Source organism: Sardina pilchardus, chromosome 16 (assembly GCF_963854185.1).
Source record: "Sardina pilchardus chromosome 16, fSarPil1.1, whole genome shotgun sequence".
Classification (NCBI taxonomy): domain Eukaryota; kingdom Metazoa; phylum Chordata; class Actinopteri; order Clupeiformes; family Clupeidae; genus Sardina; species Sardina pilchardus.
In genome coordinates, this window is record NC_085009.1 from 2,795,701 (window position 1) to 2,818,147 (window position 22,447).

The following is a 22,447-nucleotide window of genomic DNA, read 5'->3' on the forward strand; positions in this document are numbered from 1 at the left end:
GCAAAAACTGTGCGTGCGTGCGTGCGTGCGTGTGAGACGACACCTTCCCCTAATGCAGAGGAAACGTAGAGGGTGTTTTGTGTCTGTCACTGGACTTACAGTATGTGTCAGCCTGTTTAGGGTGTTAGTCTACCATTTGCGTGTTTCACTTGTTCAAGTACATCATTGATATTGAATTGTCTGTGTGTGTGTGTGTGTGTGTGTGTGTGTGTTTCAGTGTCGCAGCTCGGGCCGCAGCTTTTGCGTGTGTGAGCGCGGCCTGCTGAGTGGAGGAGTGCTCCACCCTCACCATGAACAACAAGGAGAGCACCACCGAGTCCGGTACATCGCACTCTGATGGCGTCACACACATAGGCCCCGCCCCCATCACACCCTCCACTCCTCTATTCACCACACTGGGGAATTTTTGACAAGTTTGATAAGTGTGTGTGTGTGTGTGTGTGTGTGTGTTGCAGAGATGAAGGTGTTTCTGCCCAACAAGTTGCTTGAGTGTTTACCCCACACAACCATCCTGCCCAAAGAACGACTGCGCTGGAACACAAACGAGGTGCGAGACCGCTCACATGCAGTACAGTAATTTCCTGTGTATTAGCCGCATTGTGTATAAGCTGCAGGACGGGGTTTTTATGCAAGTTAAAAGAGACAAAATCATATTAATACTAGGGGTGTAAATCGGAGCCTTCATGCCGATTCGATTCGATATCGATTTCCTAGGTCAGCGATTCGATTCTTTTCGATTATTTAGAATTCCCACCGATACGATTCGATTCGATTCGATTCGATTTTTACATGATATCTATTAAGTTTAAAAAATCTAGAAAAATAGAAATAATTTGCCTTTTATTGAGAATACAGAAACAGTAGCCTATTCTATTCACATGATGTGTATGTTACAGTATAAACAGGGCCAAATGATCTTTCTACCAGCCTTTTAGTGCAGTTTCTTCCTCCACACGCTGTGACATACAGTAGGCTACCTGCTGACTGTGAGATAACCTAATACAAATTGTAGGCCCAATATATCTGCTATTGCATATGCATTTTGTGTGTAATCAATATTAGAAGATTAATTAGCTAAACGTTTAACTTTAGTTAATTTAAGTCATAGGCAGCCTTCACTGTATTGGCGATGTGAGATTAAATAGGTGTCTGTCACTTTAAGGACGTGAACTTGCGAAAACGTTCTGAAGTTGGAAAGATTCCCTGGCCGTGTCGTAGCGGTACAGGCTATGATAGTTGTCACTGTTCAAAATAAATCAGTCCACAACTGGAGGACTTTTTGAATCTGAGGTACATGCTCAGCAAAGACAGTATGGGAAACGAACACAAATCATAATCTGAAGCATGTTCAACTAACGGGATAAACGTTTCCCCAAAACTTTAAATTGATTCGTTCGGACACTTGTTTCTCCAATTCCTCTTCGTCCTAATAACTGTTATTAAATAACACCTGCTACTCAGAACACAGAAATGTTCAGAACACGTAGCCTAACTTGTAAAACGACACAGTAACTAAAAGGTCTCTAGAATGCATTGGCCAAATGTCATTGCGTATAATAATGAATGACTAACGTCACTGTTAGCGTGCTCACTTGATCTGACGAATTCATCAGCTGTTTTCCACAGGGAAAAAACGTGTGCATCAGTGAAGCTATGGTAGGCCTAACAGTGAGGGTCATTAAATGCCAAATGTAGTCCACCAACTTATGCGATGATGACAAAATTCGCAGCCTATAAACGCTTTGTTGCGGTGCTGAACGTTTACAGTGAAGCATGTATGTCAACAACCCGCCAATTGCGAATGACCTTTTAATTCTACTCGCCAATGCAGATTTTCACTCACATTTGGCAAGTGGCAGAGGGTGCCAATTTCAAACCCCTACTAGGCTATAAAGTAGAAGACAATAATGAGGATAGCGCAGATTAGGAGCAGGTAGTAGGCTACGCATAGGAGCATATGCTGAAAATAAACAGACGGAAAAATACTAAAATAAATACATAAATCGATTATCTTGCGGACGTATCGATGCATTGAATCGTCGGCTGTAGAATCGATGCATCGATGCAAATCGATTAATATTTACACCCCTAATTAATACCATATGTAGTGCTCCTGTGTATTAACCACATAGCTGAAGAAATGTTGCGAAATCAATGTATAAGCCTCGGCTAATAGTTGGGAAATTATGGTTCTACACACCTAAAGCCTGATAAATACCCTCTTATCAGAATATTTAACAATGCCCCATTTCATGCAGAGGATAAAGGCAGTGTAATGTCGAACTGCTCTTCTGTCAATAAGCTTATATCTTGTGGTGTATCATAGCAATCTTCATATTGAGTTGTAGAGGTAAATAATATCTCTGGAAGTTAAATATGCATTTGCGTGTGTGTGTTCTCAGGAAATTGCATCGTATCTAATATCCTTTGACAGACACGAAGAGTGGCTCTCTTGCACACTGAAGACAAGGTGAGAGAAACACATAGATATATGAATAAGGATGTGTTTTGTGTTTTTGGTCAAATTTCCCTGAGAGCGAAACCTTTTGTCCTTGCATTTATTCATAAACAAATATACACATGACCAGTTGCTACGGTGCAGTGGTGTTTATATTCACCCAAGTCTAACAGTCCTTTGTCCGTGATACTCGTGTCCATGGCGACGCCCTTTGACTTGCAGGCCACAGAATGGCTCCATCATTTTGTACAACCGGAAGAAGGTGAAGTACCGGAAGGACGGCTACTGCTGGAAGAAGCGCAAGGATGGGAAGACGACACGAGAGGATCACATGAAGCTGAAGGTGCAGGGCATGGAGGTGAGTCTGTCTCTCTCTCTCTCACTTTCTTTCTTTCTTTCTTTCTTTCTCTCACACACACACACGCACACTCACTCTCACTCACTTACTCTCACACACACACACACACTCTCTTAGTTACGTGTTAGTATGTGTTAAAACTTCTGTTTTTGTTGCCTTAGCGGTCTCTCTCTCTCTCTCTCTCTCTCTTTCAGCTCAATTAGATGGAACCAAATAAAAGATAATAAGACTGAAAGAAAGTTCTAAATATCAGTCAAAGCAAAACACCGTACAACAGCCATAACTTTAACTTTAATACTTAAAATTCTATATATCTATCTGTCAATCTGTCTGTCTGTCTATCTTTCTTCACCCCTGACTGTACCTCAAACTTAGGTCTGAGTGAATCATTTGTCATCTCTTTCTTTCACTCGATAACTGGTAAGGTCTGAAATGACCCAAGGAAGAAACGATAACATTTTGGGAGTGATCTGTATCACCATCTGGATCCAGGAGGCGGTTATGTTTTTGCTTGGCAGAGGTCTGCGCTCTCCGAGTGCTTTTCTACTTTGCTCATGCATTGGTCCACACCGCTTCATTCTGACACGCAACATAGCACATCCCAACACAGGTTTTTCATGTTCCTGTCTAGTTCATGAGAGGCTCAGATCAACTTAGCACACTCAGTACAGCTGCGCTGCCCACCATGTTCTGCAGTGTGCCGTGTCATGTGCCCTGCCTGGTCTTGTACAGGTTGAGCTGAATTGAAATGAAGGGATCTAGCTGTTCCTCTGACCTCGACTTTGCTGTTCTCCTGCAGTGTCTGTATGGTTGTTATGTCCATTCCTCCATCGTCCCAACATTCCATAGGAGGAGCTATTGGCTGCTGCAGGTGAGCATGCATGCGCACACACACACACACACACACACACACACATTTTGGACCATTAAAGCAACACTAAAGAGTTTTTCGTACCTTAAAATAATGTTTCCAAAAACATTTTCATCAACTCGTAACAGGGTGAACGCACTTTTGCATTCACTTCGCGGCCCTCTATCGGCTATAACCGCACTATGTAACTTTACCAGATCGGGTATGTACCTGTAGCTCGATGAAATGAGACATAAGAAACTACAAATTTGACTTGCTTCGATATCTCAATACATCACAATTTCATAAAATCGTGCAACATACTCTACATTGTCGTTATTTGCTGGATAAACAAATAGTATGCGTGCGACAGAGGAAAAGTGCTTTAGTGTTGCTTTAAAGGCTAAAGAGCTAGAACATAAATTTAGTTCAACCTATGTGGTAAGAAAAAATATCTATTCAGGATTTGCTGAATGTTATCTAACACATGTGGATAAATGATATGAGTGAATTTGATATTAATCAGTCAAGACGTTAGGATAGATATTTATTTGATCTAGCAATCTCTTATTTATATATGTATGACTGTAGCACCAGCTTGCACTGGCTGGTCACTGGCCAGAGCAAGCACATTTGTCACAGTAGCTAGTCAACAGTGATTATGATAAGCCTACTCAATGCAGTACTACTGTGGCCATAGAAAAGGGGTTTTGCACTGACTACTTGGAGGGCTTGTTTTGTTGTTTTGTGACACAAACCTAGAAGAATCCTTGGCCTGTAACTAATAAGAGCTAACTTGTGCTTATATTGCACTTCATGACAAAGAAACACTAGATTTAAAATGGCCCTTTAATGGTTACAAGAAGTTTTCCAATGAGTCACTTTTTTACTCACATGCTATTTCAATCATTTCCTGTGTATTAGCAACATTGTGTAATACACACCGGTGTATTAACTGCAGTCCAATGAATCACAAGAATATTGTGCATTAATCTGAAAGAAGAATGAAGAAATAACCCGGGGTATGAGCCTCATCGCTGAACAAATATAGCGAAGTCGGCGTAAACCAAATTATGATTAATAATCGGGAAATGATCGGTAAATGGAAAATGTGCAGTGTTGTTCAATCCAGTAATTTCCTGTGTCATTGTGTATAAGCTGCAGGGCAGTGTTTTATGCTAGGTAAAAGAAACACAACCATGCCCCCGTGTATTAACTCCATAGCTGAAGAAATTCTGCAAAATCAATGTATAAGTCGTGGCTAATAGTTGTGAAATTACGGTATGTCTTGCGAAGGAGAGCAATGTAAAGAAAGCCTAAAGATGGTGTGAAGTTTCCTTTCTATAGTGTACCTATATATTTAGATTCTCTTGCTTGATTGCTCTCTCTCTCTGTCTCTCTCTCTCTCTCTCTCTCTCTCTCTCTCCCTGTGTGTTTGTAGAACCCAGATATCGTGCTTGTGCATTACCTGAATGTTCCGTCCCTGGAGGATTGTGGGAAAGCGTGCCGGCCGCTGTTGTGTGCGGTTGCTGACCGTCGGGACAATCTGCGCTGGAGCCGTGACGAGCTGCTGTCCCAACTCAGGCCTATGTGTGAGTAGCCAATCAGATCACACATATACACGCACCTCACCCAGTCAGAAAAAAAGCATACTGCGTCCTCAACAGCATTCAGTTCATTTGACTACCAACGTTGCCAAACGTTGCTTGGCATTGGTTACCTCTGTTCACACATCAAGAACTTAAAGTGTAAGTTCGGCGAAAATTAAAAAATATATATTTTTCTGAATGAAAATACATCAACTAAGCCACGGAAGAAGCATTTTTCGTTGATCACGCAGGAAAGAGCTAGCACGGGCAAGAGCTACAGCCCAAAATAGCAAACAGTGGGTTAGCATAGGACCTTCAGCCATACGCTTTCAAATTCGCATTTTTAAGCCACTAACATTGCTCAAAACAGCGCCAAACCTCGTCAGCAACTTGCTCTAGGTGTCGACACATAAAACGAAGCACCTATCAGTCTGTAGACGTTGCAATAGTTTGTATACACTTAGAATCAGTTCGAAACAGCAACCCTATCTGAAGCACAGAAATGTCACGCGAGATCTGTCGAGTACCCGTACTAGCTCTGTACTGCGTGATCAACGAAAAATGCTTCTTCCGTGGCTTAGTTGATGTATTTTCATTCAGAAAAACACATTGTTTTCATTGTTTTATTTTCGCCGAACTTACACTTTAAAGGCACAACCTTGTTACAATAATTTCCTGTGTATTAGTCGCATTGTGTATAAGCCGCACTACAGTGTTTTATGCAAGTAAAAAAAAAAAAAACAAGACAATATTAATACGATATTTACTGTGTATTAACTCATAGCTGAAGAAATGTTGCAAAATCAATGTATAAGCTGTGGCTATTAACTGGGAAATTACGGTACTCAGTAGTCTGTTTGTTTTGTGGTACAAGCTGCTTTTTCACTATGCAGTTGCATGAGTGTTTTGTGTGTTTGTATTTTTGTGGTGTTTAATTGTGTGTGTGTGTGTGCGTGTGTGTGCGTGTGCAGTCCACAGCATCAAGTGGTCGTGTGGCAGTGGTGCCAACGGCACAGGCTCGGCAGCAGAGCTGAGCATCGAGCAGCTGGTGCAGCAGATCCTGGACTCCCAGCAGACCAAACCGCAGCCCCGCACACACACCTGCCTGTGCAGCCCTGCACTGGGTAATACACACACACACACACACACACACACTGGGTAATACACACACACACACACACTGGGTTAGTGCTGTGCGATATGGACAAAAAGTTATATCCCGATATAGACAATTCTATACCACGATAACGATATATATCCCGATATAGAATTTGTACTTAAAAGTATATATTTACATCCACACATTAATGCAAATTTTTCTTATAATTTCTAAAAAAAAAAAAAAATTAACAGTTGTGGTTGTGTACAGTAGGTGTAATTAAGTGCCTGTCACTTTAAGAAATACGTGAGAGAAAATAATGACGTTAAACCCAATAGTAAGCCTAAATAGCCTAGATTGGTTAGCAACACACATTTGAGAGATGCAAGTGAGCAAATCAACTTGATATTATCCTATACTTGTGTGTTACAATAGCATCACTTAAACTAGCAGCATGTCTCGCTGTTAATAGCACTGCTGCGCATACCAGTGTGTGTGAGGGGGGGAAAGACGCACAGCCACAGGCTAGCTTTTAGGGGAGACCTGCCTTGCGCGCACCGCTTCTTCAGAAGAACACAGTCATTCTTAAACGTATTGTAAAGTAGGCTAACATTAGGTGTTGTGACATTTTCAATTTCAGGGTATTGCAATACTTTTGTTGTATCAGTGCACCGTGCAACACTAGTTTATGCCGACGTCAAAAAAGTTTAATTTGTTTACTATTAGCTGCCTGCAGCGTTCATTTGCCTGGCCACCCATCCCGAGTCAGTAAATTAAGTTTACGTTGCCCGCTGCCAGAAGCGGCAACGCACCTGCAGTTAAATTGTCTGAGCAGTCACAGCCACACAAGTTAAAATTACGATATAAACGGTAGAGGACTGTATCGTACGATAGACATTTTTCTGTTGTACAACGATATATACCGTAGTATCGCACAGCACTACACTGGGTAATACACACACACACCTGCCTGTTCAGCCCTGCACTGGATAACACACACACACACACACACACACACTGGGTAATACATACCCACACACACACACACTAGATAATACACACACACACACACACACACACACACACACTGTGATCTGCGCATAAGCAGAGTGCTTTCCACCAATCAGAGCACGTTTTTATCCAACTACCCCGTCCTGCCTTGCCTAGCTTCTCGCCTCAGTTCAGTGCAGTGCTACAGGCAAGACAGCCGGGTCCCCCTTCGCCGATCGAGCCGATACAAGATAAATTAAGACGTTGAGCCCAATATTAGCCCAACGCTGCTGTTAATCGCTGGTCAAAGTGACACACACTGCTTTAAAAAGTCAAATCCTCATTAGGCTATACTCAGGGTACCCGTGGGGTCTTATTAAAAGTATTGAAAAAGTCTTACATTTAATATTGTGGAATTAAGGCCTTAAAAGCATTGAATTTCATTGACAAGGTCTTATTTTTGATACCGTAAGGTCAATTAATTTTGGTAGAGACCATGATATTGCAGATCCCAAGGGGAAAACGTGTCTATTCTGATAATAAACGATCACTTTATTTTTTTAACTTATGTTCACGGCTCTCATCCCACAGTCATTCAGGGTAACAGGGGTGTTACAGATGGGATAGTTGATACTTTGAAAATGATATCAAAAATGAGTAAAAAACGAGGGAATTAGAATAGCAATGTAGCAGCATATTCTCTAATATTGCAAACGTTATCACTATTAGACCGCTAACTTTATGTTGCCGTCTTTGCATTTGAAAAAATAGACGTGGGCTACTGTGTTCAAATGTAGCCTATAGGCTACAACGATACTCTGTGATGAAGAATTCATGAAGGTTGAACAATTTAGATGGCGCAAAAGGTAGAGCGAATTCAGACAACTTTAACAGAGAACTTCATCAGGATATTGAAGGCTATGTGAATAAAAGATTAATTGATCCTTAACTGGCATGTTCCATTCTAGGACAAAAGCAATGATGATTGGCATGCTGAAATCTTTCAAAGAAAAGTTCTATTCATCTGGAATATTCCTTCCTATTTAACATTTAATGTGAACATTGTTTTCACAACATTGTTACTTTGTTAGTTAAACAAACTAATCTGCAAGTACCCTAGGCTGCAGGTTTAAACCTTTCAGATCAACTTTACAAAATGCAAGCCTAAGGTAGCCTACCCTATTTCATTTAATAATGTTAGCCTGAATATGTGTCCGTCTCAAGGTTATTTGTTCTGATTTGTTCCAATATGCATACTTTACATGCGTTTTACTTACTTTAGTAGGCTACGCTAGTAAGTTCCCATAAGGCCTGTGACATTTTCAAAAGCCTGATAATTCAGGCTCAGATATTGCCTTTGTCTTAGGCCTGAACCATGTCCATGTCCAGGGAGGGGCAATGTTTGTGGGGGTTTTTTTTGGTACTCTTAACATTCTTGAAAATACTTAAAATTCTTTCAAGGTTGGCAGGTCTGACTGGGTAATGCACACACACCACACACAGTCTCACACACACACACACACACACCTGCCTGTGCAGCCCTGCTCTGGGTAATATACACACACATATTAAGCCAATATATGACCAATATTAAGAAATGGCGTGTAAAGCTAATGTGTGTCTGCTGGTCTCTCTCTCTGCAGCCTCTGTGGGAGGTAACATTCCTCACCGTTGTAACAGCACCAAGCACCGCATCATTTCCCCCAAGCTGCCGGCGCGCCCGTCCCCGTACCCGGCGCTCACCGAGGTGCAGAACCTGGCCGCCGACAACCCGGGCGCCACGTCCAGCCGCGACCCCGCCGCCACCGGCCTGGCCGAAGCCTCCGCGGCCACGGAGAGGAAGCCCGCGGCCCACGGCAGACCGGCGGCGACCCAGGACAACCGGGCGGCGGCGGGCTCCCCAAGCTCTTCCTCCTCCTCCTCTTCATCGTCCTCGTCCTCGAGCCCGCCCCAGACCGCGCAGCGTGCCCCGGCGACGGTGGCCTTGGGCAACGGCAACGGTTTCTACGGCGACCAGCGGGCCCGGGGCCTGGCGACGGTGGCGCTCCCCCAGAACGCAGTGATTGTCATGACGACGGCGCCTCTCCCCGGCAAGAGTGGCGCCACCAACGGAGGGGAGGACCCTCAGGGCGATCGCGTGACGTCGCGTCTCTCGCTCACGCCGGGCGGACGCCTGGTGTTGTCGCCCGTCCCCCCCAAGCCCGACACGCCCTCCCCGCCAACTGTCGCCGTGGGCAACCCGGCCAGCCCCGTGCCCCCCTCGGCCACCGTCTCCCAGACGCCCGGGGTCGCGACCCTCTCGCTCACGCTCCTCCCCAGCCCTGTGATTGGAGGGCTCCTGCTGACAGACCGCCTACTGTCCGAGGCCCCCGCCCCTCTCCTCCAAGCCCCGCCTCCCTCTTCCACCACCTCCTCCCCCTCCTCTTCCTCCCCCTCTCCTTCTCTCCTCCCTCCACCTCCCCCTCCTCCCTCGCTCCTCCCTCCACCTCCCTCCCCCCCTGCACTCGTCTGCTCTCCTCCCTCCATCCCGCTGAGCTTTGACCCCGACTCCTTCCTCAACAGCCCCAAGCAGGGGCAAACCTACGGGGGTCCCACACCGGCCTCTGCCCCCTCGCCCTCCTCCGCCTCTCCTCAGCCCCCGTCGCTGGCTCTCTCGCTCTCTCCCTCCTCCCCGCCCTCCTCTCTCTCCTCCCTCTCTTCAGACACCGAGCGCAAGAGCGGCGACCGGGAGGCGCATCCCCTCGTCACCTCCTCGGTGTCCTCCTCGTCGTCGTCCTCCTCCTCCTCCTCTTCTCTCTCTCCACCTCTGTCCATGGCGCTCTCTCCGTCCCGCTCTGCCCCCTCGCTCCTGCCGCTGTCGCTCGAGGCCTCGCTGGGCTTGGATTCGCTGACGCGGCCCCTAAGCCCCGCCCCGGACTCCCAGCAGCCGCCGCCCAAGCTTAGCCTGATTCGCCGGAGCTCGTCCCCTGAACCTCTGGAGCTGTCGCCACGACAACCTTGCTCTAGAGAGGGCCAGATGATGGTGATTGGACAGGAGCTCCACTCCCCCACCAACCGGATGTCGCCTCACCAGAAGCCCGCCCCTCAACTAATGCCCAATCATCAAAAGCCTAACCAGCTGTCAGCCAATCCGATTTCAGCTCTCCAACAGCCAAACCACCAACTCAGCCAGCTGTCCACCAATCCACTCCAAAACACTCAGCTCTCAGCCAATCAGCTCTCACCCAAGCAGACCCTGACCAATCAGACACAGGCAGAGCGGGAGAGCCAGGCTCAGGCTCAGCTGCTGTTGCTGCAGCAACAGAGCCACAGCCGACAGCCGGCCGAGTTCACGCACGCGCTCACACACACACTCACACACACCTTCGCCCAGTCCTTCACGCACTCCCTCCCTCAGCCCTCGGCCGGCGCTGCCCGCCACATGCACCAGTGCCCGCTCTCCGTGCCCGCCGCTCACACTCACATGCACGCCCTGGCGCACTCGGCGGTGCCGGCGTTCCCGACGGCAGGGTGCGGAGCCGGCGCGGGCGATCCGGGAGTGCGGGTGAAGGAGGAGCAGTCGTCGCCCCTCTCGCGCCCCCCTGCCGCCGACTTGGAGAGCGAGGAGACGCCCATGGACACGCACGTGGCCCCCTCGCCCTCCACCTCCCCCTCGCTGTCCCCCGCGGACCACCTGCACCCCCACCACGCCCACGCCCACGGGCACCAGCAGGCCGTGGAGGCCGAGCTCTCCTTCGACAGCGCCTTCCCGGAGCTCTCGGAGCTGATCACGGCCGAGGCGGCCGCTGCTGGAGTGGGCAGCGGTGCCAACGTTGGCGGTGGCGGTGGCGGCGTGCCCGCGTCGGCGGGCGCCGGACCGGAGGTGTTCCCCGAGCGCTACGTGGTGCCCCCCCAGCCCTCGCCGTCCTCCGCCTTCATCCCCTTCCCCGCTCACGCTGCCACCGCCGGACCCGGGGCCCACGCCCACGGACGCCCCGCCAACATCACCGACTTCAGCCCCGAGTGGTCCTACCCGGAGGTGAGATTTCATCTTGAATTCTGCAAAAACACCCTTGGAGTACACAGAAAGGCCTCCAATATTGCCTGCAGAGCAGAACTAGGAAGATTCCCCCTATTGACTGACATTTTACCATCATCTTATATCTAACCAAGATAAATGTCATTTTAATGCTCTCCTACAGAGCGGAAAACACCCAGAGAGAGACCCTTTCACTTATCTGAAAACTAAACATTTGAATGACATGGACATGACACAGGCAAAAATAAAACTGATCGAAAAAGAAACAAAAGAACAGTATTACCTACCGTTTCCAAAAGATTAAAAAGAATTATGAATTGGCACCCTACCTTACAGAAATTAAAGAATTTAAACAAAGAAAGAGAGAGAATGTGAGTAGTCAACCCAGAGATGAGCCATGGAGGGCAGGTGGGAGAGTGTGGGTGGATGGAGGGAGAAAATAACACCACTAAATGTGTTTGTGTTCTCAGGGTGGTGTGAAGGTGTTGATTACAGGCCCCTGGACTGAAGCTCGTGGCCGCTACCTGTGTGTGTTTGACCAGACTACCGTACCTGCCTCACTCATCCAGCCTGGGGTGCTGCGCTGCTACTGCCCAGGTACACACACACACACACACACTCATGTCAGTACTCATAACCCTAGCTCACTATCATAGAAGCACCCATGTTCACACACACATCCTCGTGCTCATACTGTGGGAATCCTGTTTTTGTTTTTCTTGGTACAACAACATCCACACACTACTACCAACTCACTTGCACACACTTAGCTTCAGTAATTCAGCAAAAACAGGGTATCCGTTGGCCTGGCTGCTGTCGAGGCTGGTATACAATTTCTTGTGTGAGGACTCCCAAGTACTCCAGTGAGGCATATTTATTATGATAAAGAAACAAATTATCGATCGATTGCTGATGTTAAATACTGAAGGTTCAAAACTGGCAGGAATTAGGGTAACTTGGGACCTCACGAAGACCAAAACAGTCAAGAGAGTCTGAAGAACGGTGTCAAGTTCCCTGAAATACTTGAAGAAACTAGCTGACAACCTGTAGGCAATGCAGTTTTGAAAGAAAGTTGAACCAGATATTGATTTCTTTCATTTGTTTAGTGCAATTTGCATGGTGTAAACAAGCCTTGAGTTGTACGTTTTGAGTAAAACTGATTCATGTCATTGTTTTGAACATTCACGCATTATCTCCTGATCCTGAGCTATGTTAGATTTGAAACATTGTTTTGAGAGAGAAGACAGAGAGGGAGGGAAATGGAGCTTAACATGGCTGTTGCCATACCAAATGCATAGGGGCTGAATCCCAAAGTGAGCCCTGAGGACTGAGGACTGAGGACTAAAGACACACAGACTTAAATTGATCTCAGGTGCTAAGTGAGTGAGTGTGTGAGGCCACATGGGCTCAGATAGGTAAAATGGGTTTGGGACAGCACTTCATGAGATCACATGTACCTTAGCTATGTTTAATAGCAAAGATGTTGCTGGCGCTTGCACCAGGCACGTGTGCCGTGCTGTTGTTTACCTTTGTAATTTCTTAATTTCCATATGGTCTCCACGGTAAACACAACGCTTAGAACTGTGGGTAATTCCCTTTGTTGAAGTCTGCACCAATGCAGACTCACGGAAAGGGCTCGGTAAGTGTGTACTCAAACCCTCACGCCCTTTGAAATGCGACATCGGGACAGCCCTAAGCCCTTACGAATTTCACAAGAACACGCACCAAAGTCTGTGAGTCTGTGGGATTGGGCTGGAGACAGCAACAGACTGCTGGTAGTATGAAGATCAAGGGACAGTGACTGGTGGTCACTGTAATGTACACCTCTGACCACCAGGGGGCATTGTAGTCTTACCGTTCCTCAGCTGACGGGCCTTCTCCGCTCAACTGAGCTCTGCTGAATGGGAGAAGAGGAGAAACTCCAGCACGACAATTTGTCATCATTAACGACAAAATGAATGGGGCTTTATAACATTTGTTACAGTACACACGGCAGAGTTGTGAACTGGATGTCCTGCCCTGTAATGTAAAAATAACCACTTCCAAAAACAACTGGCCAAGTACCACCAATGACCGGCATTTAAAATCAGTAGCAAATCAGTAGCATTTGCGCTGGTCTCATTGTCGCCAACTTCAGTTTCTGCTCTGCTGCTCAACATATTCACCGAACTGCTCTTTCTAATGCTTCCTGTTTACTTTTTTTTTTATCCATCTTGCCATCACAGCTTAGTTTGTTCAACCATTTGCCTATTGACAGATGTAAAAACAAATGCTTTTTTTCAAGTAGGACAAAAACTAAACTTAGCTTCAATGACTGTGTGGTTAAGGATTTTTTTGTTATATATTTATAGAAAATTAAGTAATTATGTACATTAAAAACAAATCCTCAGAGACTCCCCGAGAACCTCCAGAGGGAGCCCCCCTAGGGGTACGCAATACGCATACCACAGTTTGAGAACCGCTGATTTATCTGATAGCAGGTAATGCTCAGATCTTCCCCATTAAAAGATGTGTGTGTGTGTGTGTGTGTGTGTGTGTGTGTGTGTGTGTGTGTGTGTGTGTGTGTGTGTGTGTGTGTGTGTGTGTGTGTGTGTGTGTGTGTGTGTGTGTGTGTGTGTGTGTGTGTGTGTGTGTGTGTGTGTGTGTGTGTGTGTGTGTGTGTGTCTCACAGCACACGAGGCTGGGCTGGTGGCCCTGCATGTGCTAGAGGACTCCGGAGCCGTCTCTTCTTCAGTGCTGTTTGAGTACCGGGCCAGAAACGCATCATCACTGCCCAGCTCTCAGCTGGACTGGCTCTCCTTGGACGGTGAGTGATATCCACACCGGTCACATTTCTATACAAGTCTTCGCACAATGTGTGGAAACATTGCCAAACTCTCTCACACACACCAACCACAACTCACATTTCAAATCTCAACTCAACTCTGTGTGATACAGTACTATGGGAGAGACTTAAGTAAAGCAGCAAAACTTTAGGGTCTCTGTCTGCTCTCGGGCCTCTCCTGAGAGTCTTTCATTCCATTGTTATCTAAACACAGAATTGAAGAAGAGACTAGATCTGTAGGTAGTAGCTGTGTAAATCACAAGTGTCATGACAATGCAATCCAGAATCAAATCTGTGAGCCATCAATTTGTTAGAAATTATCATCAATCAATCAATCAATCAATCAATCAATCAATCAATGAATTAATTGCATACTAACGATAGACACAGTGGGGGAGAGAGCATTTGTTTTCTGACCGCTACCACTCTGGCTGCTTTTCAACCGCTACTACTCTGATGACGACAACTTATAAATTGGTGCTGCAAGTATAGGCAGATATGTAAACACACAAATGTGAAACAGGTGCAAAAATAAACATGCATGTCTCGATGTTTATGAACCATATCGATGCCACCGCATCACTCACGATGAAGTCGTTGCATCGATGGATTGCTACACCCCTAGCAGGAAATTCTGACTCTTAAACAGTGTGTGTGTGTGTGTGTGACAGACAAACCGTATCGCTGTCAAAGTGCAAAACTATGCGTAATGCACATCCAGATCTACAGTATGCGCACACACACACACACACACACACATACAGTAGGTTGCCTGGACTGTTGGCAGTTGCTGGCTTTGGTTAATTATCAAGGCACATTGACACTTACTGTAAGGGGAGTCAGTATTGCCAGCAGCTACTGAACACACACACACACACACACACACACACACACACACACACACTGCATGCACTTTACATACAAGTATTGCTTTACGAAATTAGTGAGTGTGTGTGCGCCAGTGTGTTTGCATTTGTATTTCTTATTTCAGTATTACAGATGCCATAAATCCTCATTTTATTTACTTAGGCTGCACAAAGCACAGGCCTTTATTTGGCAGGCTTATATTCCAGGCAGGCCTTTTTTTTCTTACATGCATTTTGTTGTGACATGCGTTTCACTTGGAGTGGCATACCAATAGGCTATCAAAAGCAGAAGATTTCTGGTTTGGTTTTTAACTTAATTTACTTTTGGACTGCTTGATTATATTGCTAAATGTTGGGAGTGATGGGCACTGAAATCTGGGGGGTATTTGTATGAAGTTTCATGTAGTTGAAAGAGTGTCACTACGTACACACCGCCGCCGACTTGAGCTTCCAAGAAGCTCTGGACGCCCGCCAAGGATGCCGTGGGAAGCTTTGGACGCTTTGGCCACTCTGACGTTGCAGCATTCTATGTTCCATCATGTTCGTTGCTGGTCGTTTGCCGCTGAACCGCGTCATAGCTCATTACCATAAAGTTGAGCCAATTTCAACTTTCTGCTTGACTCTCAAGACACTCAAGACGGCCAAAACGCGGCGCTGACGAAATGTCGCTAACTTTGAAATCATTGGTCCAGCAGCCTAACCTATCACATTGATCAGAGATTCCTAACGTTACTTCTCATCTTCGTCTAAACTTTACAAACTGACAATGAACAACATTGGCAGTCAGGAAACCATGCAGGTGGGCCTATCTTTGTTGTAAATTAATGTGCACATTCTTCCAACTGCAATTTGTGATGGTTGCAGGCGTTGCTAGTACCGTTTACCATGTAAACCATTAGGCAATCTGCCAAACGACGATTATGGTGATTTATGGTGTCCCAGACTAGTGTCTCCCTGAAAGGAGATTTAGCTGGGCGTGGGCAGGCTAGCTTTAGCTAGAAAAACCAATGCTGAACTCTCCATTAACAAATGGAACATGCATGGATAAAGCAACAACTAACACTCTAAGTCATGTTCAACAAGTTAACCCGACTCAGTGGTGGCACAACATTGTGATAGCCGTGTCAGCCATTTGCGATGGCCACAATGGTAGAAATACTGATCATCTGAGTGTTTTAAGGTAAATTAGGGTTAACATCTGTGACAGCTTGAGAAACACAGACAAACTTAAAGCCCAACGCCCACTAGAAGCGGCGTTCAGCGGTGTTCGGCGGTCTGGGCTTGCCGCGCAGGATTTTAGAATAGTTTTCTATCTCTGTGCGGCTGCTGCGCGGCAGACGTTTCCAGTGGGCGATGCTCCATTGAAAACAATGGAATTCTATTTTTTTTCGTGGCGCGGCGCGTACGCTTCTGGTGGGCGATGGCCTTAAGTGATACGCAGACATTTCCCAACATAATGATGTTTGTGACCTAGGCTACTTATAAAAATTAATCTTAATGGTCCATATGAAATTGGAAAGATAGGGAATATAAATGGTAGACAGAGCGAGATGAGAAAAGTGAGTGAACAGAGATGGAGGAGAAAAAGAAAAAGAAGTAGAGGAGAGACCGACAGAATGAAAGAGAATGACATGGGAGGGATTACATTTTCCGAAATGCTAACCCTCCAACCCACCCCCTGCATAGCTTCTCTCCCTCTCCCTCTATCTCCCTCTCTCTCTCTCTCTTGCTTTCTCTCTCACTGTTTGCCCATGCACACACACACAGCTTTGATTGATGAGATGGAGCTGTTTTCCACTGTCAACACCTTGACACACACACACACACACACACACACACACACACACACACACACACACACACAAATGCATATTTATATTCCCTCGCAGTATCCTGAAATACACTCAAATGCTCCCCTACACTTTCCAATATTCACATTCACCCACACACACACACACACACACACACACACACACACTCACAAACACACACAAATGCATATATTCCTCTGCACTACCCAGACATACACTCAAACGCTACCCCACACTTTCCCACACACACACGTACGTGTGTGTGCGCGCGAGCATAAAGTCATCGTGCTTGTATCCTAGTGATTAATGGTAGGGATGCCCTTCAACCGCAGGGATAGGGAATCCGTTCATACTGTTGACTTTAAAATAATCGTGTGTGTGTGTGTGTGTGTGCGGGTGTGTGTGTGTGTGTGTCTGTCTGTCTGCCTGCTATTTGTGTCTGATTGTGTCTTACTGTCGAGTAAAGGACTTGGCTTTTGTATAAGCTGAGCATTATATGGTTTACTACATGATTTATGTCTGTGTGTCAGCTGTTTGTATATGAGTTAGTGTCTTTCCAATTTGTTTGGGTGCTTGTGAGGGAGGATTATTGTGTGTATGTGTGTGTGTGTGTGTGTGTGTGTTTGCACTACTGTTCAAAAGGATGAGGTCACTTAGACATTTCCTTGATTTTAAAGGATTTCAATGCTATTTTGGACATTGAAATAACAATTAATCAATCAGAAATACAGTGTAGACATTGTTGAATTTAGATATTACTATTATATTAGGGAATGGCTGATTGCATTATTTACAAAACTTTAAAGAGGTCTATTATCAGCAACCATACATCTTATTTTCCAATGGAAGATCCTGTCTGCTGATCTCAGTTTATAATTTGAAAAGGCTAACTGGTTGTTAAAAAACCTTAAAAAAAACTTTTGCAGTTATTATATGTTTGCACAGCTGAACTGCTGCCGTGATTAAAGATGCAATACAACTTGCCTTCTTTAGATGAGTTGAGTATCTGGAACAGCATCTATTATGAGTTTGATTAAAGGCACAAAATAGACAGAAACAAAGGATTTTCCTCTGAAATGTGTCAATCTATTCTTGCTCTCAGAAATGAAGGCAGTTGTAGGTGAGAATTATAGAATAGAACATTATTTGTCATTTCTTAAATCCACTCTCATATTCATTTTCTTTTTCTTTTCTTATTTTCTTTCATTATTAACACTATATACTCACTCACTATATATTTTTTATCCGCACCGCTTTGAGTTCATTTGACTTTGTTCTTGTTTTTTATATTGATATTTCTTAAATTGATTGTTTTTTATGCAGACAGTTTGTATTATTTGTTATTTTTCTTTCCTGTCTTTAACCAGAATATAAAACAGGATTGCAAGGCCTGAGGTAGAGAACACATACAGTTTAGTCTGAGAAGCAAATGCCTCACAAGTCCTTAAATGGCAGCTTTGTCCAATTGCACCCACAAAACACCAGGGTCAACATCAACAGAAGAGGTGGCCTCATGATGCTAGCCTTCTGGACATAGAGCCATAGAGCCATTAGAGCCATTAGAGCCATATCTCAGACTGACAGACATAAAGAAGAGATGTGTTGTTCCTGGCATGCCTTGGTGCTAGTAAAGTGGGGAAATGGGGTTTATGCTGAACGTCACAACTCAAAGCTAAGCCAGAAAACCGGTTTAATCATGTACTGTCCACTTGTCGAGCGATAGCATCCATTCTCGTAGTGATTCAGTGATCGGCAACTTTGCAACACCGTTGACCTGCCTCTTAAGTTCTGTTCTTATATTTGTACGTTAATGTTCGTACAAAAGCATATGAAGAGAATTAGAATCATCAGCACTCATTTGAGTATCCAACTTAATCGGTGGTCCAAACAGATGCTACTGTTTCAAGTACAGCCTAATGCCTAATACCAGCCTAATATGCACTTAGCTATCGTATTTATGCAATATCAATGTGTCAAATGCTACTTCATGCTATACTTTGTGGATGGCCGATTCCTCTTAAAGGAGGACAGTGACCAAAAGCACAGCTCCAAACTATGTGAGAACCGTGTACCAGTCAGCTGGTCTGTAATGAAGTGGAAAAGACATTTTCTAAGTGATCCCAACTTTTGCACAGCTTTGTATGCATGTTTGTAAGTACTTGTATGTATATTTATATTTTGTGTGTGTGTGTGTGTGTGTGTGTGTGTGTGTGTGTGTGTGTGTGTGTGTGTGTGTGTGTGTGTGTGTGTGTGTGTGTGTGTGTGTGTGTGTGTGTGTGTGTGTGTGTGTGTGTGTGTGTGTGTGTGTGTGTGTGTGTGTGTGTGTGTGTGTGCATGCGTGCATGCGCATACCTACAGGCCCAGTAGACGCTGAACTGTTCCGCTCAGCCTGTTGCTATTCTTGGCCTACAGCTAAACCTATTTAAACCTCCAGGCGGGGGGTTGTGTCTGTATGTGTGTGTGTCAGAGGTGTGTGTAAAAGAGAGGGCACCCCATATGTGTGTGTGCACACTTACACAAACTACAGTCTCACTTTCACAGATCTACCCTTTCACAATCTGTTTTTTATCCCTTTACAATCTCTCTCTTTCTTTCTCTCTCTCTTTCTATCTGTTTTGTGGGGCTGATTAGGTGTTTTTTCACATGATGTATTGGGATTTGTATGTGTGAATGTATTTGTATGGTGTTTGGCTTGGTATGAGGCGCGTCATGATTTCATGGGTTGAGAAATTATCCAATAAATGTCTATTGAACATATATTTATCTATCTATCTATCTATCTATCTGACTGTCTGTCTGTCTGTCTCTGTTTCATCTTTCTTTATCCTTTCTACTCCTCTCTCTCCCTCTCTCCCTCTTTCTTCCTCCTTCTTTCTCTCTCTCTTTCCTTGTCTCTCTCTCTCTCGCACCCTGTCAGGCTTTCATCCCTGGCAGTGCGCTATAGCGGCTGTCTCTGGTAGCAGGAATGCGAGTGCCAAGTCACACACACACATACGCGCGCGCACACACACACACACACACACACACACGGAGTGTGCAGACAGACAGGCTGCTCATTTGGGACTTCCCCCTGTGCGAGGAGCAGTCGCTTGGTTGCTAACTCTCCTCTGCCGAAGCTACTCCTTCTTCTTCTGTTCATCTTTGTCTTCTCCTCCTCCGGATTCTCTGGATTCCCTTCTTTCCTCCCAGCGTCTCTCCTCCTCTCCAGTGGCGCCTCTCTCCTCCTTTGATCCCAGTTTGGAATATCGCTCTCTTCCGCTCTCGTCTCCTCTCCTCTCCTCTCCTCACCTCAGCAACTGGTCGCCTGCACACTCTTCTGTCCTCCTCACTGTCTCTCCCTCCTCTCTCTGTCTTTCTCATCCAGTTGGTGTCACCAGGTTTTTCTAGCTTACCCGTGACGCGTGTGGGAATAACAGATCAAGTGTCCCACGTGAGATAGATAGGGAGAGAGAGAGAGAGAGAAAGTGTGTGTGTGTGTGTGTGTGTGTTTAGTGTATTTCCAGTTTGCTTTGTATAGAGTTTCCTAATGTGTCCTAGTGTTAGTTTTGTGAGTATGTGAGTGTGTGTTTGTGTATTTGTGTTTAGGTGTGTGTTTGTGTGAGTCTGTGCTTTCTCATCCTCTTTCTTTGTCCAACTAGTCTGTGCTCTTTGTTTTCACTCTTGGTGGAGTGGTGGCATCCTGTGTGTTTGTTTGTGTGTGTGTGTGTGTGTGTGTGTGTGTGTGTGTGTATGTGTGTGTGTGTGTCTCAGTCTCAGTCATGTCATCGTCTTCATTTAATGACATCACATCAGTTTCCCTGGTGGAAGTAGCCATGCTCTTCTGAGAGAGGAGAGGGAGGGACAGAGATAGAGAGAGATAGAGAGAGAGAGAGAGAGAGGGAGAGAGGACAAAGAGCGTGGAAGAAAGGAGAACAAGAGTCATGAAGGGTTGACCTGCGACCAAAGTGAATCATCTCACAATCAAAATCACACACACTCAATCTCATAGTTCTGCCAAAATGGACCAAGGAGACAAAGATGGTGTAGGTAGGCACTTTGTGTGGAGTATGCGCTTCTGTCTGCCTAGTTTGTGAAGTTTCGTTTGTGAAGTCTTTTTGCAGTGTGTTTTTTGCAGTGTGTTTTACTTCAGTCTGTGACCATTTGTATATGGCACGTGTGGATTTAGTGTGTGTTTAATACAGGTAGCACACGCTCTCTCTCTCTCACACACACACACACACGCACACTTATGGGTGCACGAAACAGTCTCTCCCAAACACGGGCGGCAAACGGCAGTGGAACTAGAGAGTCCCTCTGCTCCATCCCTGGAATGACCACTTGTGCGTGCGTGCGTGAGTGTGTGTTTCTTCTATGTGTGTGTATGCTCGTCTATGTGTGTGTGTACGCAGTCTGTTTTGCAGTGTGTTTAAGAGTGTGCCCGGTGTTCTGTTTGACCTAGGAGATTCCAGGATCACTGTGTCATGTTATATTGGGGTGTTGCGCACACACATACACACACAGTCTAGTCTTGTCCTATCAGAAATACCTTAGCATGAGGAATATTTTCCATGTTGCAAGATCAGTGGGAGACAGAGCAATGGGGAGAAAGAGAAGAGGACAAAAGGTGAGCACGAGGAAGGATCGAATACTTATAGGAGAGAGACGAAGAGATAGGCATATGTGTATGTACTAATGTACTGTATGTATTCATACCTATGCAACATTTTGATTCCTACTGACTTTGAGGTTGACCGCTGGGTTTTTTCTGCGTGGAATTGACCTAACCACGAGACAAAGGACAGTACGAGGCTCTACAGATATATAGGTAGCAGTGTACATAATTAGGGTGTTTGTATTTATGTATTAATAATGTAAATAGATGGACAGATACATAGATGTGTGTGGGGGAGTTCTATATGCTTGTGCTGCATATATGTGCGGTGTGTTTTTGACATTTGTGTATTAGTTTTCTGTTCATATATGCTGGCAGTGCTGGGGAGGAAGAGATGCACTGCTTTACCAGTTGAGCAGGTATAAGGGACGAGAACCTTCTTTTTCTGGAACATTTCTTAACACACACACACACACACACACACACACTCTCTCTCTCTCTCTCTCTCTCTCTCTCTCTCTCTCTCTCTCTCTCTCTCTCTCTCTCTCTCTCTCTACCTCTACCTCCCCCTCATAGACAGCGGTGGGGATCCCTGTTTAACGGCTGCTGAGTCATTTTTATGTGACCTTGTGGCAGCCCTATTAAGAGTGTCCGCGCTTGAGTGTGTTTGACTGTGAGCACACTAGGGTCTGCACTCACAACATTCAGTACATTGTTTGGGAAGGGACTTTGACCGCAGTAAAAATGAAATGTTGGCTGCATATCAATCATAAGATTTATGAGAGCGATCACTAATCTCTCTAATACTCTCGCTCTCTCGCTCACACAGAGAGGGAGAGAGAAAGAGAGAGACTGGACCTTATTAAAACTTTCGGTCATTGGCACAATGAGCTGCCTTAAATGACTGATCGCCAGTATTGCGCAGCTGTTTGTGGTCTCCTCTAGAAGATTCTAAGGTCCTCCATTGGGACTGGCATGGGGGCATTGTAGCTC

The 22,447-nt window shown here is 45.4% G+C and overlaps 1 protein-coding gene across 4 annotated transcripts in view; it reads left to right on the plus strand.

Annotated features, from left to right (window-relative positions):
• camta2 (calmodulin binding transcription activator 2) overlaps nucleotides 1–22,447 on the plus strand; it is a 43,527-nt gene that overhangs the window by 7,314 nt on the left and 13,766 nt on the right. For all 4 annotated transcript variants that reach the window (XM_062515890.1, XM_062515888.1, XM_062515891.1 and 1 more), the window contains exons 2-11: nucleotides 218–321; nucleotides 456–547; nucleotides 2,403–2,470; nucleotides 2,681–2,816; nucleotides 3,616–3,687; nucleotides 5,108–5,258; nucleotides 6,227–6,379; nucleotides 8,988–11,362; nucleotides 11,833–11,959; nucleotides 14,034–14,168. In XM_062515890.1, the coding sequence (XP_062371874.1) occupies nucleotides 291–321; nucleotides 456–547; nucleotides 2,403–2,470; nucleotides 2,681–2,816; nucleotides 3,616–3,687; nucleotides 5,108–5,258; nucleotides 6,227–6,379; nucleotides 8,988–11,362; nucleotides 11,833–11,959; nucleotides 14,034–14,168 (3,340 nt within the window). In that variant the 5' untranslated portion in view covers nucleotides 218–290. The remainder of the gene's footprint in view (nucleotides 1–217; nucleotides 322–455; nucleotides 548–2,402; nucleotides 2,471–2,680; nucleotides 2,817–3,615; nucleotides 3,688–5,107; nucleotides 5,259–6,226; nucleotides 6,380–8,987; nucleotides 11,363–11,832; nucleotides 11,960–14,033; nucleotides 14,169–22,447) is intronic.